The sequence below is a fragment of the Pelophylax lessonae genome (genome assembly GCF_965119305.1).
Source record: "Pelophylax lessonae genome assembly, chromosome: 10".
NCBI classification, from domain to species: domain Eukaryota; kingdom Metazoa; phylum Chordata; class Amphibia; order Anura; family Ranidae; genus Pelophylax; species Pelophylax lessonae.
In genome coordinates this window covers 163032692-163050307 of record NC_138777.1, presented here as the reverse complement: position 1 = coordinate 163050307, position 17616 = coordinate 163032692, and the positions used below count along the sequence as shown (strand labels likewise).

General features: G+C 47.4%; 1 protein-coding gene across 2 annotated transcripts in view; it reads left to right on the top strand.

The window, feature by feature from the left end:
• The window catches only part of FIBP (FGF1 intracellular binding protein), a 60159-nt gene that overhangs the window by 17427 nt on the left and 25116 nt on the right, over positions 1 to 17616 (top strand). For both annotated transcript variants that reach the window (XM_082269768.1, XM_082269769.1), the window contains exons 2-3: positions 2500 to 2595; positions 4447 to 4645. In XM_082269768.1, the coding sequence (XP_082125894.1) occupies positions 2511 to 2595; positions 4447 to 4645 (284 nt within the window). In that variant the 5' untranslated portion in view covers positions 2500 to 2510. The remainder of the gene's footprint in view (positions 1 to 2499; positions 2596 to 4446; positions 4646 to 17616) is intronic.

The following is a 17616-nucleotide window of genomic DNA, read 5'->3' as shown; positions in this document are numbered from 1 at the left end:
AGTTTTTTTCTGCCTAGTCAGGAGTAAGGACCTAGTTCCTTGCTGGGATTTCTGGTCCTGGCAATATTTATTTTTAAATTGAATTTATTTCCTATCCTGTTCCTGTGAGAATCTACTATCAACTGCTGGACTGGGCTACGGGCTGGATAATCTAGATCCAGAGGGTCCCCCCAGTCTGGGCAGCGAGTGCGCACAGGCCTTAGCCCTTCGCTAGGTCGGCCGCGACATAGCCCCACTAGACGGGGGCTGGCCTGGGAGTTAAACGTCTCACGTGGGCGCATACGACCTGGTATCGGCCTCAGTCGCAACGTTCCTCCTGGCCACCAGCCCCCCTATTCCGATGGAGCGGAGGTGTGTCAGGAGCGGTGTCCACCCTGTTCCTGGTATGGTAAGTAGCTGTCCCCCCTCTGACTCTGGAGGTTTTTGCCCCCTGCCCCCCCATCTTCTTGGTGGTCCTCTGCGGACTTGTTACCCCCATCTGCCCACACCCCCTTCCCTTCCCATGGAGGCCATACCTTTTTAGGTCAGTCTGGGGTCGAGTCGAGCTGGTGATGGGGTTGGAGGGGAGGGAGTGCACCGCCAGCAACCGGGCGATTGACCTTTGGGAGGGGACTGTGCCTGGTGGGGACTCCTACCAGGGCCCCTTGGGATCATGTTTGGTGCTCCTGGGGTCCCCCCAGGCCCCCGGTAGCCGCGTGGAGCCATGCAGAGCCGCCATCTTGTTAGGACCCTTTGTGCTGTGGATCTTCGGCCATGTTTGTGTAGCCTTGGCGGCCATTTTATTGTGGTTTTCTCATTGAAAATAGCGGCGGCCATGTTTTTGAAGCTATATGGGCGGTGATTTCTGTAGTGGGAGCCCCTCCTCATCTCCTAGTGCTGACTCCTGGATCTTTCTCTTCCTGATCGCCGCATGGTGTGCAGTTTGCCTGGTACTGTAAGTGCCTGATTGGTGGTGGTGAGTCTTTTGTGGGTTTTTCTCTCCCTCTCTCTTCTATAGCAGTGGTAGTGCTCTGTCCTGGACTCTGTGGTACTGCCAGCGCGGTGGAGGTGTCTGTAGCAGTGTTTATACATTTTCTTCTCTAATGGAGTCCCTGGAGCACATTTCCTCACCTGATCCCCTCTCACAGGCTGCTGGGCCCTCTGGGTCCCACCAATCCCTGACTGCAATAACAGCGGTCCTGAAGTCCTTAATGTCCAAGGTGCTGGGGAAAACGGGCTAGTAAAAAGTGTCCCCCGCCTTCACCTGCTTCATCTGTCTCATCTGATCCTGAATCTGATTCGGCCACCGCGGATGCGAGTTACCCTTTTGGGTCTGCGTCCCCCCCCCCCACCCTGCATGCTCAGATAGTGAGGATGATTCCTCTGCTCCTCTAGCCATTCATGAAAAGACACTGGTGGGTGTGTTGATTGTGTCAGTTCGTGAAACGTTAAAGATTGGGGATGCGGCGTCGGAGGCGCCGGTCTCGTTTGGCACCCACAGGCTCTCCAAGGCGGTGAGGGTGTTCCCCTTTCCTGCTTACTTTGATAATCCTGTCACTAAACAGTGGGGTTGTCCTAAACGCACTTTTGCGGTTCCTAAGCGTTTTGCGATGCAGTATCCTTAATGAGGATTCCTTGCTTAAAACTTGCTGGGCAGTGTTACTGAAAATGTGTGGTGTGATGCCCCATACACACATGCAGATTATCTGCAGACTTTTGTCTGCAGACTTACCAAAACCATATAATATGAGGTCAAACCTAAACATTTTCAATTTGTATGCAATCCGGCAGGCCCTTGCACTACATAGAAAAGGTAAGTCTGCAGACAAAAGTCTGCAGATAATCTGCATGTGTGTATGGGGCATAAGGCTTATTCTTGCTGCTAGCTGATGCATCTACTACTGGCTGTGCATACCCTACTGACAAAGTGTATTTTTACTGATACAAATTCCTCATTGTGGATTTTTACAGGCTGTCTCTGAATTAATAGACATTTGGCAGTAATGCGTACAGGTCCATTGTTACAGGAGCCTATATGGAGTACCGGTGCTTTCTAGCTGGAAAAAATGCTCTGCTTCCAGTGAAGGCCACAAAGCAGGGACAAGAGGACTGTTGGACCATTATACACCAGTTTGACATGCCTGGTGTGAAGAGAAACTGCAGAAATGTGGTGACCTGTATATATTATTGCTGTTAGACTTTGAAGAACTGCTGCTGTCAGGTTTTCATAGGCAATTAGTGCTAGTGAAGATCCCCACTGCTGATGATTGCAGCCTCCTACCCTAAGTTTCATTACACCTCAAAGAATGTCCAAAAAGTAACTTACATTGCAGTGTACTACCATTAATACAATGTTACTTGTATGCTCCTTTTTTTATGAAGCAGTAAAATCTAAAATCCTATCCTGAAATACTAACACGGGTTCCTGCAGGGACCAAATTGAGGTTTTCAATCAAATTTTGAATGGTTACACATTTGCCTAACATAAAATTTTACAATGTGTTTTATTTGTCTTTACAGAAACCCCAGCAATGTCAAATGAACTGGATGTGTTTGTGGGAAATACCACCCTGATAGATGAAGAGGTTTATCAGCTCTGGCTGGATGGATACTCAGGTATTTATTATATTGAAGAAGCCTTGTTCTTATATACACCAATCAGCCAGAACTTTATGACCACTGACAGGTTAAAGCGGAGCTCCACCCAAAAGGTAAAGCTCCACTTGTCTGTATTCCCCCCGCTGCCAAATTTGATACCTGGTTTAGACAGTCGGAAGTCCGCCCCCTCTTCTTCTTCTTCCCCTGAAGCTACCCTGATCAGAAAGTGCAGCGTGAATCGTGCATGCGCAGTAGGGAACCGGCTGTATAGCCGCAAGGCTTCACTATCGGTTTTCCTCAGTGGAGATGGCGGCGGCGGCACCCGATAGCGGAATAAAAAATCAGCTCGGGTAAGACGCCGCTGGATTCTTGGACAAGTAAGTGTCCTAATATTAAAAGTCAGCAGCTACAATATTTGTTTACATTTTTCTTTCAATTTTTTTGACTTTCATTTTTTTCTGCAGGAGCCTGAAGCTCCTCTTTAAGGCTGCATTCACACTTGAGCGTAGCGTTTTACCACGTTTTTTTACCGCGATTTTCAGGCGTTTTTTCAGGCAGGCATTGACATCTATCAAAAACGCTGGTAATCAGCCCAAAAAGAAGCTCATGTACTTTTTTCAGCTACAGGCGTTTTGCAAAATGCTCAGATGTGAACAGGGGCCATTTAAATGAATGGGGTTTTACTTGGGCGTTTTGGAACGTTTTTTTTGAGCTTTTATGGAGCTGAAAAACACTCAAAAACGCCCAGGTGTGAATGGAGCCTAAGTGAATAACATTAATTATCTTGCTACAATGCCATCTGAAAATCAGGGGGATATATTAGGCAGTAAGCGTTGTCCCTGACATTGATGTGTTGAAAGCAGAAAAAAAGGGCACCGCAGTTTGTTGTGTATAGGGCAATGTAACCACAGACCAGTCAGGATGCCCATGCTGACCTGTATCCACAGTAAAAAGCACCTAAAATGGGCACATGAGCATTAAAACTGGACCACACAGCAATGGCAGAAAGTGGCCTGGTCTGATGAATCCCATTTTCTTGTGGCACCAGGATGCACTATGGGAAGAAGACAAGCTGGCAGTGTGAAGCTTTGGGCAATGCTTCGCTAGGAAACCATGGGTCCTGCCCTTCATGTGGATGTTACTTGACACGTACCACCTACCTAAACATTGGTGCTAACTAATTACATCCCTTCTAGGAAACGCTTAAAAAGTGGGACCTACTCAATACATGGGTGGTCATAAAGTTAAGGCTGATCGGTGTATACCCATTGTGTGATTTGCATTTTCACTATAAGTGGGGAATATTCTGACATACAGTTGCATATATGCATGTATTTTTAATTTCATCATATCCACCCCTAAGGCTTTTTTCACGCACTGTGCGGTGACCGTTGTTTAACTGAATTGTAAAACTCCTGTCACCACAGGGACACACAGAAAAAAATTGTTTCCCGTGTGTCTCATTCACACTGCAAAGCAGCTTGGGGCTGCATTGAAGCATGCTGCGATAAAATGCAGACAAGCTGCATTATTTAACAGCATACTGTACATAATCACATGGCACTGTACAGCAGCTGTACAAAACTATAGATAAAGTGTAGGCTTTGTACACTTCAAATAAAGTTTGTCCGAATACAAAACAAAATAAATGGAGCTGTGTGTGATGCGCTGAATCATGCACCACACTGCCCCCTACTGTAGCCACAATGGACAGCTGCCGGAGTGGAAAGTGCAGCGGTTTACCTCTCCAGCAGCTGTACATTGTGTGTGAATTCAGCCTAAAGCTTGGATACAGTTTACATTTTAATGCATACATTAATTATGACCTAAACCATATGAGCAGAAGTCTGTTACACCTCTGTCTTGCAGTGGGTGATGCAGTCAATATTCGTCTGAAAAGTGGAATTCTCGATCAGACTGGAGCAGGAGCTGATGTTCTCGAGAGTGACACCATGGACCATTATCGTACATTTCAAATGATTGAACGGCTCCTTCACTATCCCCTAAAGCTGGTGCAGCAGTTGCTCTTTCAGATACCACCCTACAAGCAGAGCATGTTGATTGAGAGGTAGTATACAAAAAAGTAAAACAAAACTGACTTGTGGGCGTCATTTAAAGTAAACCTGTTATGGGAAAAATACATTGCTGGCCATCTTCTGAAAATGCTAGTTGTGTGGCTGTTTTTCTTTTGCTTACCTATTAACTTTAATACTTAGTGTGTCACTAACATGGAACAAGTATGAAGATCAGGAAAGTCCGTTCTTATCTGCAGGGTAATTGGCCAAAAGTATTGACAGGATTCTGATCGAGTCTAAAGAATTTCTGTTGTAGAAACAATGCTTGGGTATAGGGATCTTGTGGTGCCTACAAGAACATATGTTAGTATTCAGAACAATTTATGTGTTCCTGGGGACTCCTCTGTATGCTAGGCTCAGGCTGTATATGAGGCCCTGACTTCTCTTTAAAATTATTATCCAAATTATGTATTGGTCTAATCCCGAGCAACATAAGACATTAAAGAGGAGCTCCAGTCACCCCCCCACCCACCCCCCAAAAAATGAATTTTATTATTGGGACGTTTACCTGTCCAGGAGTCCAGCGATCTCTTAACCTGAGCCCATTCTTCAATTGGCTTCAGGTGTAGATGCTGGCATCTGAGGTAGGGGAAACCGGCATTCACAGCTGGTGTCCTTCTGCGCATGCACAAGTTGCGCTTTGTGAATAATCCAACAGTCTTCTGGGACATGTGATGTATCCCAGAAGGCTGCGGGGGGAAGGAGGAGGGCCGGGCTTCCGCACAAATCACCACAGCAATCTGACCGGGAGTGGATACCTGTGAAATCCAGATATCTGTGAAAACTCAGAGTTTTTATAAGCTTAACCACTTAAGCCCCGGAGGATTTGGCTGCTAAAAGACCAGGGGGTATTTTGCGATTCGGCACTGCGTGACTTTAACGGACAATTGCGTGGCCGTGCGACGATGTACCTAAACGAATTTGGTGTCCTTTTTTTCCCACAAACAGAGCTTTCTTTTGGTGGTATTTGATCGCCTGTGCGATTTTTATTTTTTGCGCTATAAACAAAAAAAAGAGCGTCAATTTTGCAAAAATAACAATATTTTTCACATTTTTTTTTATATGAAATTCCCCAAAAAAATTTAAAAATCAAACATTTTTAACATTTTCGGCCAATTTGTTTTATGCTACCTATGTTTGGTAAAAAAAATCGCAAAAAGCGTATTTTGATTGGTTTGCGCAAAAGTTATCGCGTTTACTAACAAAGGGAAAGATTTTTGTCATTTTTGTTGTTTTTTTTTTAACCGCGTAATGGCGGCGATCTGCAATTTTTTTTGCGGTACTGCGACATTGGGGCGGACAGATCGGACCCTTGACTGACATTTTTGACACTTTTGGGGTTACCAGTGACATTTCTACAGTAATCAGTGCTATACATATGCACTGATTCTGTAAAAATACACTGGTAGTGAAGGGGTTAACTTTATTTGAGAGGGAGGGGCTGTGTGTGTCCCTAGGGGCGTGATTCTTACTGTGATTGGCTGTGGCTTGAGGTGTAGGAACGCTGATAACGGTTGTACATTGTAGAACCGTGTGATCGGTGTTTCTACACCGGGGAGAATGATAGGTGGCTTGTTTACACAAGCCGCCTGACTCTCCCTCTCCCCCAACGATCGCCGAGTGACCGGCGGACATCGGGTCCGCCGGTCACACGCGCGGGGGGGTCCGTGACCGCGCGGGAGCGCGCCCGCTCCCCAGAGCCTCACAGGCTAGCGACGTAGACCTACGTCGCTCTGCCTGTGAGGGGCTGACTGCCGCAGTAAATATACTGTGCGCAGTCGGCAAGCGGTTAAAACATTGAGCACTTTAAAGCGGAGTTCCGGCCACGAAAATATTTTTTCAATAAAAATACCCCGGGGACAGTCAGGCCTAGTACATTCCACAATGGATAGCCTCTGTACGGTCCCGGGTCGCACTTACCTTAAAAATTTCTTCTCCAGCGCTGCCATCTCAGGTGTGGGCAGCTGAAGCCAGCGCATCCTCTTCTGCATCCTCTTCCGTGTCCTCTTCTCCCAGAATGCACCTGCACCGGCCCCAATCGTCACTTCCGGTGCAGGCGCGTCATCCCTCCACAGCTTCTGGGCATGCCCAGAAGCGGTTTAGCATTTATTTTTCAGGTGACCATAAGCAAGCGGATGGCCCAAAATCGACTATGTAGATTTTGTGACCGGAACTCCGCTTTAAGTAAACATTCCCCAGTAAGCTGTTAAAATTCTTACCCCAGCACTTGCAATTTACAACTTTCATTGCTGCTGGCTCCTGCTCTCTGAGCTGCTTCTGTGAACTTCCAGTCTTTATAAGAAAGAATTACCAGTGGACAGTGCAGTCAGGAATCAGTCTTTAAGCTTGGAGAAAGGAAGGGAATGAACAGGGGAGTGCCTGCGCACAGTATAGGGACACATAGTGCTAGTCCCTGCATGGAAGGTAGGCCCCCCAGAAACCTAGGGCAACAGTAATGGTGTCAGCTTAAACTGAAACATTGCCAAGGATTAAAAGATAAAGAAGCTACATATTGACTAAAGCCAGCCATAGACAGTTCAAATCTTGACTGGTTCAGCAGAGACAATCACTCGATCAACTTGGGTACAACCAGCCTGAAGGATCTTGCATGCAATAATTGCTAGTGGCTATTATAGAACATAATAGCATCATAGCAGGGATTCCCCCATCAACACTAACTGATTTTCTTTTGCTCCATCTATGCCCAGATTTACTGATTAAATCAACTGCCAGAAGTGCCTACAAACTGAGGGGTTAATAACTCTTTAAGTTTACCAAGATGGAGTCCACAAAACAGAAGCTATGTGAGGGGAAGGGTAGCACAACCATTTGATGGCACCCTAACTTAAAATAGAAAAGCTACAAGGTCTTTAAGAAAGTACAGAGGAAGAACAGCAAGTGAGGGAGGAGACAAGTAGCATAATATGTTGGAAAGAGAGGATGCAGCAGCTGGTTTTAAGTGATAGAGTATTAAACCCAAAATCAAGACATTAACAATATTACAGCTTACCAATTTTTAAATGTTGTGGTGACTGCATTCGTTTTTCTTTAAGCTTTTTTTTTTTTTTCTCTAATTTTCAAATGGTGGTGTAGACAGTTAAGCTGCTCATACTTGCTAGTTTTCTCTTTCGTTCATAGATGGACACAGCTCCTTATCTGCATAACCATTGGGTTATACTGCCCCCTACAGGAGTGGGACACTAGGCAGAAAAAAAGTCTGGCTACGTCTATGGGCAGTCCCAGAGGGGTATATTCCCTCTCCCTGCTATAGGTAGTTTTTTCGGCCTAGTCAGGAGTAAGGACCTAGTTCCTTGCTGGGATCTTTGGTCCTGGCATTTTTTTCTCCTGTTTTATTTCTGTGAGATTCACAATCAACTGCCGGACTGGGGGACGGGCTGGATAATCTAGATCCAGTGGTCACCCTAGTCTGGACAGCGAGCGCGCACAGACCTCAGCTCCGCGCTTGGCCGTCCATGACATAGCCCCACCGGATGGGGGCTGGCCTGCGAGTTAAACCCCTCACGAGGTCGCATACGACCAGGTCTCGGCCTGAGTCACAGCGTTCCTCCTGGCCAACATTAGCCCCATTTCAATGGCGAGGGTTCTGTCTGGAGCGGTGCCCACCTGGTTCCTGTATGGTGCCTAGCTGTCCCCCCCTCTCCACGTGGAGGGTTTTGGGGTGGATGTGGGCCCTCCTTGAGACCGTCGGACCTCCTTCCCGTCAGGCACCCCCCTTCATCTGTTCCCCCCCCTCCACTTATGCTGGGGCTGTGTGGGTGGTCTGGTCCCACCTCCTGGGGTGGTGGCAGGGCGCTATACTGGCAAAGACTGTACAGGGTAGGGGTTTGGACCTGATATGGGCTCCTGCCAGGGCCCCCTGTCCTGCCTGGGCCTGTCCGTGAAGCTTTGGGATCCATCTTGGGTCCCTGGGAGCCTCGTGGTGCCACGCAGGGCCGACAATTTGTTGTAGCCAGTGTGCTCGATGCACGACGGCCATGTTTGTGTAGTCTGGCAACCATTTTACGATGGTTTGCCACTGAAAATAGCGGCGGCCATGACAGTGTCATGTGTGCGGCGATTTCGGCAGTGGGAGCCCCTTCCTTATCCTCCTGCTGCTGACTCGTGGATCTTTTCACTTCCTGATCGGCGCTCGGGGAGTGCAGATTCTCCTGGTGGCTGCATGTGCCTGTTTTTGCTGGGTGGTGAGTCTGGTGGGGTCCTCTCCCTCTCTGCTGAGGATCGCTTGGTGCTTTGTGCCTGGCGACCGAGGGGGGGGGGGGGCTGCTGCCTTTTGCAATGTTTTTTAACACTTTGTGGGGTTCCCCTGATGACTCATGGAGTCTTTGGAGACATCTCCCCACCTGATCCCCCCTCTCTGAGGCTGCGGGGCCCTTCAGCATGAAGGTGCGCCGTCACCCCTATCGGGGGTGGAGGGATGTCTTCGCTGGTTTCAAGACCCCGTGGACTTCCCTGGTGCAAAACAAGTGGGTCCACGAAGTCATTTGGTCCGGCTACAAGATCGAGTTTCGCTGTTGTCCTCCGGCAAGGTTCTTTCCTTCCAACTTGGCCTGTTCCCGGACCGCTTACAGGGTCTGTTTGGGGCGTTACAAGACCTGTTCCTTCAAGGGGTGATTGCCCCAGTTCCTACTTGGGAAAGTTTTCAGGGTTTTTACTCAAACCTGTTTACAGTTCCCAGGAAGGAAGGCAAGGTGTGTCCAATCCTGGACCTCAAGGCGCTGAACTGCTTTGTACGGGTGCAGAAGTTCAGGGTGGAGTTCATTCGCACGGTGGTGGCATCCCCTGCATCAGCGGGATTTTTCTTGCCTCTGTGGACATCAAGGATGCTTACCTTCACATTCCAATATGTGCCAGTCACCAGCGCTTCCTCCGCTTTGCCGTGGGAGAGGAGCATTATCAGTTTGTGGCGTTACCCTTTTGGTCTCGCCTCTGCTCCTCCGGTTTCCACAAAAGTGTTGGCTCTGGTGCTAGTATTGTTATGCCAACGGAGAATCACAGTTCTGGGCTACTTGAACGACCTCCTTCTGTGAGCATAGTCTCCTACTGCTCTGGTTGAAAACCTGGAAATCCCCATACAAACTCTGCGGGAGTTCAGCTGGATTCTGAATTTTCAGAAGTCTGCTCTGGTTCTGTCTACAAAGCTGGACTGTCTGGGTCTGACTCTGGACTCAGCCTTAGCCAGAGTACTCCTTCCTCTGGACAAACTCCAGAAATTGCAGGCTGCAATTCGTCTCCTGCTGTCCTTCGGACTTGCATGTGGGTGCTGGGCCTGAAGGTGTCTACCTTCGAGGCAGTTCTGTTTGCACAGTTCCATACGAGGTCCCTGATAGGGTGGCTTCGTTCTCTGGCTCTTTGGCTGGGCAAATAATTCCTCCCCTTGTATTGGAGAGTGGTTACCACAGATCCCAGCCTATCCGGCTGGGGAGGCATCCTCTGCAAAAATTCTGCTCAGGGGCTCTTAAAAATTGAAGTGTCCAAAATACAGATCAATGTCTTGGAACTCTGAGCAATCAGAATGTGCCTAGACCTTTGGTCGGATCATCTTCAGGGATGTCCAGTGTGCATTCCATCAGACAATGCCACGGCCGTGGCTTATGTCAATCACCAGGGTGGCAAAAGAAGTGTCCTGGCGGCTCTGGAGGTAGCCGGCTTTTTTAAGGTGGGCAGAATGGTTCGTCCAGTCATCTCCGCCGTACACATTCCAGGGTTGGAAAACTGGCAGGCGGATTACCTCAGTCAGCAGGCGTTGGACCAAGGAGAGTGGTCCATTTATCCGGAGGTGTTTCATCAGTTGTGTCTCCGAGGTGGATCTGTTGGCGTCTCGGCTCAACAAAAAGTTGCAGAGGTTTGTGGCTCAGTCACGGGATCCTCTGGCAAGTGCGCTGGATGTGTTGGCATCTGTGGATGCTTCTTTTGGCCGCAAGGTTTTGCAGGCTGCTTTTTAATGGACCTGAGGGTGTATTTTTTTTTTTTTTTCAGGTGAGCCCCAGTTGTTTTGGTTGAGCTCCTGTTGCCTGGTTGGCTACTGTTTAGCCTTAGGAATTTTTTTTATGTTCCCACCCCTCATGTTTAACACTGCTTTGGGATGTCCCAATGGTTATGAAGATCAGGAGCTGTGCCTGTCAATGAACGAAAGAGAAAATGGGATTTTTTTTTTACACTGCTTGTAACAAAACTGAGTACCAATAGCAAGGAGAGGGTGTATACCTCCTGGGACTGCTCATAGGTTTAGCCAGACTTTTTTTTCTGCGTAGTGTCCTTCTCCTGTAGGGGGCAGTATAACCCAATGGTTATGAAGATCAGGAGCTGTGTCCGTCAATAAACATCAGAGAAATGGATTTTACGTTAAGGGCTCTTTCACACGGGCGTTCCGATCAGATCTGCCTGTCAGTTTTTTAGGCGGATCTGATCGGATGCCCCATTCAGCCCTATGGAGCAGCGGATGTCAGCGAAGACATGTCCGCTGCCATCCGCATCTGATCCTGTCCGTGAAATCCGGACGGATGGAAACCCTATTTTCCATCCCTCCTGGGGATCGGATGAGAGCGGACAAGCGGTCCGCTCTCATCCGATTCCCCATAGAGAGCAGCGGGGCTCTGACACCTCCCTCTCCGCACACAGTGGAGAACGGAGCTCATCGCAAGCCGGATCGTGTGAAAGAGCCCAAAGTCAAAAATCCCATCTTCTTTTTTTTTTTTTTTTTTTTTTTTAATCTGGCTGATTGAAAAAAGCTGAACCTACTTCCCCATCCTCCCATTCGAGGTGGATGGGGAAATCCTCGCTGTGTCTATGTATTCTGACAGCAGGACTTCCCCGCAGTAAGAATACACTGATAAGCCATGCAGCCAATTGGCTGCATGCGTTGATTGCTGGTTTTCTAGCAGGACTGATGGGCAGAAATCAATATAAGAAACTGCTTCTGTTTGAACAGAGAGGGCTACACACAGATCAAAATTCGACTGGTTCATGCTGAACCAGCCAAATTTCGATGTGTATATGGCCAGTTTTAGTCTGTTATTTTTCAACTTCCTTCAACAGATCAAGCTAACCAACAAAAGTGAAAGTTAGAAGGTTGAGACAAACCATTTTACGATGGGTGCTTACAATGGTCAACTTTTTTAATTTTGTTAGTCAAGTCCATCTAAATCTGCTAGTCAAACACTATCCTCTCCCTAGACTGAAAATTCTAATGTCCAAAGGTATCTCCATTGCTCCTCCATCCAAAGTGTAGACACTCTAAAAAGGGCGCTACTGGCTGGATCACCAGTTGAAAATAAAGGGAAAAAAGCCTAAAAAAAAGAAAACGAATGCAGACATCACATTTAGGACTGTTAAGCTGCAATATATTAAATTTTTGATATGGGATTTAATACCGCTTAAAGTGTCCCTAAACCCACATCATAAAAAACTATCAATAAATGCTATATTACATGCTGTTCATACTCACTCAGTCGCTTTGGGACTAATTTTCTGTATTATGCACAACTCCTGGTTGATCCTGTTGCTCTCTATCTGCACCTTCTGTTCATGTCCCCAGTTCAGCTAGGGATTCTGCAGCTGTTGTGGCAACTCTGCACATGCTCCGTTTTCAATGCTGAGAAGCACATGTGACTATAGTCACACATGTTGGTGTATACGCAGTGGTAAATGTCAAGCCCGCTCCCTCCCTCCTTCTCTATGCCAACTAACCAGCTAAACACAATGGGGGTGGGATATTGCATGTAGATTAATGGAGGCATCACCTCCCTCTTATTCTAAGACACAGGCTGGAGGGGTGTGACACAGCCTGCGACTGGCTGAAATCCACCCACACCATGGTATTGCCAAAAAATAATAAAGATTTGATTTCAAGTATATATTTGTACTGTGACCTGTAGCAGAGGACTAAAAGCTCCTCCTGCTTATGTTTCCCTGCAGACAGGCTGGGAAAGAGCTGGGTCATGTGACAACTGTATATCAATTAGGAAAAAGGTACTTGCATGGTTTGTTAATTAAAATAGTTATAGTGCCATCATCCATAAACAGAAATATAAGGGACAATGTAAATTAAATCGTGTGTGTGTTCAGTATCACTTTAAAGGATCCTCCTATGAACCAGTTGTGGATAATTAGTGGGCAGGTTGCGAAGACCAGTGGCAGAACTCTGAAGTCCTGTGGTAGAGGAGGGGAGGAGATTAAGAAAGGGTAGTAGCAATAAATAAAGACAGGATGCCTGGACTCTATTGCATTTTGGAGAGTATTTGGCAGTAGCACCATTTTCCAATAATCTTGAACAGTTGGGCAGAGCCAGAAAATATGGCTTATTGACTTGTCCTTTGACTGTACACAACCTATCCAACAGTGAGATGAGCCAAAGGAGTCATGTACCATTTTATAAATGTTAGATCTGGCATTCTATATAAAAAAAAAAAAACGTTTTATAGATGGGGCAATAAAATTGGTCAACTTCTGTTTGCTGTTTATTGGACTTTGCTATTCTCTCCCTGCCCCAACGGGCAGGGCTAGAGGAGGAGGAGTCTCTCTAAGGGATGCTCGATTCTCCTCCCACTGAAATCCTATAATTTCACTTGCAACTCGGTTTCTCCTCTCTCTTTTTTTTTTTTTTTTTCCAAGTTTGCAACATTAATACAAATTCCTACTGGTAATCTTGTGACTGTTCGTATGCATTCCTATGGGTTACTATTGTATTTTTTTTATTATTGTAAGTTAACACTTCCTGCTGCCTGCATCGAGGTTTTGCACTTTGTTCACTTACAGTTGATTAAAGCAAGGCCGATTGTAGGCCTTATCTTTTGAGATCTTTGTAAAACACTTCAATTAATACTATTGAAACAGACAATTGGTCCACTTCTCATTAAACTCACTAGACCTCATGGCCCAAAGCATTATATTTTAAAAATCAGACCCATACCTCCACTTTTGCACCACCCACCCACAGTCCATAGCTGCAGCCTTTGAATTATAGGACACCAGTGTTTACATTGCTCAAGCCTCCCAACCTCTTCTACTTCAACAACTAATAAACCAAGCTAAACTACCCAAACTCACCCGATCAGTGTGAACAAACTAAAGTGGAATTCCAGTCAAATTGTAACTAAGCCTAAATCTATTCTAACCCCCTTCTAAGACTGTTCTATCTACCCTGTAAAAGAAAAGATACCTATACTTGCTTATTCTGAAGCTGCCCCGGTTGGGTCATATGATCGGTTCCCAGCGATGGCTTCAGGTTAGAGGAGAGGAAGAGCTCACGGTTGCAGAGCCTGGGCAGTGACGTCACCCATAAGACTTATTATGGGGCATCTATTGTCGGCTGACCCTCCTCTACACTGAAGCCGACACTGGAACCCAATCATGTGACCAGACCGGCAATTGGTAGATAAAGACATCTCCTTCTTTTACAGGGTAAATTGAATAACATGGGGTTGGGAGTAGATTTAAGCTTAGTTGTATTTTGACTGGAATTCCACTTTAACTCCGTAATCTCTGCCCTTTAAATCCGAAAAGCCATCAAGCATTTAGCTAACAACAAAACCCCTGGGCCAGATGGCTATCCTGCTGACTTCTTTTCTGCAGAAATGTCCCTAGTACTCATGGATCTCTACAACTTGATCTTAACACCCAATTTTCAAAATGCAATGAAGCATATACTACCCTAACTTTAATGCCTGGGAAAAATCCTGAATTCGTTAAGGTCTACTGACCATTCTCATTTCTCAACACCGATAATTGACCTATTAGCCAAAATCTTGGCAAATCATATTAAAACCCACATACCTAGGCAATTCATAAGTGTGTGTGTGTATATATATATATATATATATATAGCACAGCAATAGCCTTTACATTACTTTATGCATCACACTCCACTTGCTTTATGACTGAAACAAGCAGAGATCCATTCATTATTGAAAAAAATGTGAAAAAAGTAGTCGGAGAAGAGTCTGTTAAACCAATCTTTTTCACAGTCATTGAGCGCTATCTTTAGCGTTGTTTGTGTATGCTCCCTGAAATACAGCAAGCTTGACGCAGAGTTATGCATTTAAAGGAGTTGTAAAGTCAGGAAGGTTTTTTATCCTAATGCATTCTGTGCATTAAGATAAAAAGCCTTCTGTGTGCAGCAGCCTCCCCAGCACCCCCTAAAATGTACCTGTGCCCCCTCCCTGTCCAGCGATGTCCACGAGTCCCTTGGCCATCCGGGACTCTCCCTCCTGATTGGCTGAGATACAGCTGCGGTGCCATTGCCTCCCACGGCTGTCAAATTCAGTGAGCCAATCAGGAGAGAGAGGGGACAGGGCCAAACAGAAGCTCCGTGTCTGCATGGACACACTGAGCTGCAGCTCAGCTCGGGTGCCCCCATAGCAAGCTGCTTGCTGCGGGGGCACTTTGTAGCAACAAGGGAACCGAGAAAAGCAGGATCCGGGCTGCTCTGTGCAAAGCCAACTGCACAGAGCAGGTAATTATAACATGTTTCTTCTTTTTTTTTTTTTTTTTACAACAGGTCTTTTACAATCCCTTTAATGAATTGAGTAAAAAAGGCAGCTCACAGTGTTGTGTGATCACTTTGGTGTCTATTGGATTGCAGATAGCAACATCGACTGTCCTTTATAAATAGGTTCCTTTGCTATTGGCACATAAAACAATGCCCTTCATAAAGGACTCATGCTTATAATAACATTAAGGCCCCATGCACACGGGGCGTTTTTAACGCCGCTGTAAGTAGCGTCATGCGTCTTCTTTTTGCAGCCTAAAAACGCACCTCCATGTTATTCTATGGCCTCATGCACACACAGACGTTTTTGAGCTGTAAGTGGCCTTAGCGGTTTTTGAGCTGCAACAAGAACCCACGACCTGCGTGTTCTGAGGACCAGCGTTACAGCTGTAAAAACGTCTGACGTTGCTAAAGGCTGAATAACGTTGCTATAACGTTGCTTAACGTGCGTTAAGCCACGTTTATACGTTTTTTTTTTTTTTTTCTTCCATTCAAAATCAATGTTTCCCTATGGGAGCCTATTGATTTGAATGGAAGTCGCACCGCAAGTCAGATCAGGATGATCCGACTTGCGGCGCGACTTGCGCTGTGAGAATCTTGAGGGGGAACTCCACGCCAAAATGGGAAAAAACGGCGTGGGTTCCCCCCTAAAATCCATACCAGACCCCTATCCGAGCATGCAGCCTGGCAGGCCAGGAAAGGGGAGGGGACGAGCGAGCGGCCCCACCCCCCCTGGACCACACCAGGCCACATGTCCTCAACATGGGGGGGTGTTGGTGCTTTGGGGCAGGGGGGGCTCTGCACCCCCCCACCCCAAAGCACCTTGCCCCCATGTTGATGAGGACAAAGGCCTCATCCCCACAACCCTGGCCGGTGGTTGTGGGGGTCTGCGGGCAGGGGGCTCATCGGAATCTGGAAGCCCCCTTTAACAAGGGGGGCCCCCCAGATCCCGGACCCCCTCCCTATGTGAATGGGTATGGGGTACACTGTACCCCTACCCATTCACCCCATAAAAGGCATTGTATGTGAATAACGACAGGAGACGTTTTGGAAAGTTTATATAAAATCTTCATCCGGTCTTCTCCACTCTGCTCTTCTGATCTTCTCCTCTCCAATCTTCTGCTCTTTTGCTGTCCGCTCTTCTGCTCTTTTGCCCTTGGCTCTTCTTCTTCCTCCGGTCCTCCTCCGACGATGTCTCCGGTGATTATGCCGGTCTCCGGTCTCTGCGGCTTATTATATAGCCATTAGGGGCGTGGCCTCTAGATGATGTCACCAGGAGGCCCGCCCCCTTATGGCACAGACGATGTCATCTGTGACATAAGGAGGCGGGGTCTCCCAATGATGTCACCAAGCGGCCACGCCCCTAATGGCTATATAATAAGCTGCAGAGACCGGAGACCGGCATAATCACCGGGGACAGCGTCGGAGGAGGACCGGAGGAAGAAGAAGAGCCAAGAGCAGAAGAGCGGAGAGGTGAAGATCAGAAGAGCAGAGTGGAGAAGACCGGAGTGGAGAAGACCGGAGTGGAGAAGACCGGAGTGGAGAAGACCGGAGTGGAGAAGCCCTGATGAAGATTTTAAATAAACTTTCCAAAACGTCTCCTGCCGTTATTCACATACACTGCCTTTTATGGGGTGAATGGGTAGGGGTAAAGTGTACCCCATACCCATTCACATAGGGAGGGGGTCCGGGATCTGGGGGGCTCCCCTTGTTAAAGGGGGCTTCCAGATTCCGATGAGCCCCCTGCCCGCAGACCCCCACAACCACCTGCCAGGGTTGTGGGGATGAGGCCCTTGTCCTCATCAACTTGGGGGCAAGGTGCTTTGGGGTGGGGGGGTGCAGAGCCCCCCCTGCCCCAAAGCACCAACACCCCCCCCATGTTGAGGGCATGTGGCCTGGTGTGGTCCAGGGGGGGTGGGGCCGCTCGCTCGTCCCCTCCCCTTTCCTGGCCTGGCGGGCTGCATGCTCGGATAAGGGTCTGGTTTGGAACCTGGGGGGGACCCCCACGCCGCTTTTTCCTATTTTGGCGCGTAGTTCCCCCTTTAAGATTCTCACAGCGCAAGTCGTGCCGCAAGTCGGATCATCCTGATCCGACTTGCGGTGCGACTTCCATTCGAATCAATAGGCTCCCATAGGGAACCATTGATTTTGAATGGAGGCAGAAAAAAAAACGCTGCTAAAAGCGACGTGGCAAAACGTGCAATAACGCAAATGGAAAAAGCTACTGAAAGCACGTTTTTACAGCTGCTTTTTCCGGCGTCAGAACTAACTTTGACGCACGTTTTTTCTAACGCCCCGTGTGCATGGGGCCTAAAACAAAAATGTACTTTGGCCTTTAAGTGCAGGGAGCGTAAGTAGCACAGGGTTATCTTCAATTTGCCTCCCTGCCACCCCACTTGTTTACTAACAACAGAGAAACCTGGCTTCCCACAATGCAGCACTTGGTGGCTGAGCAGT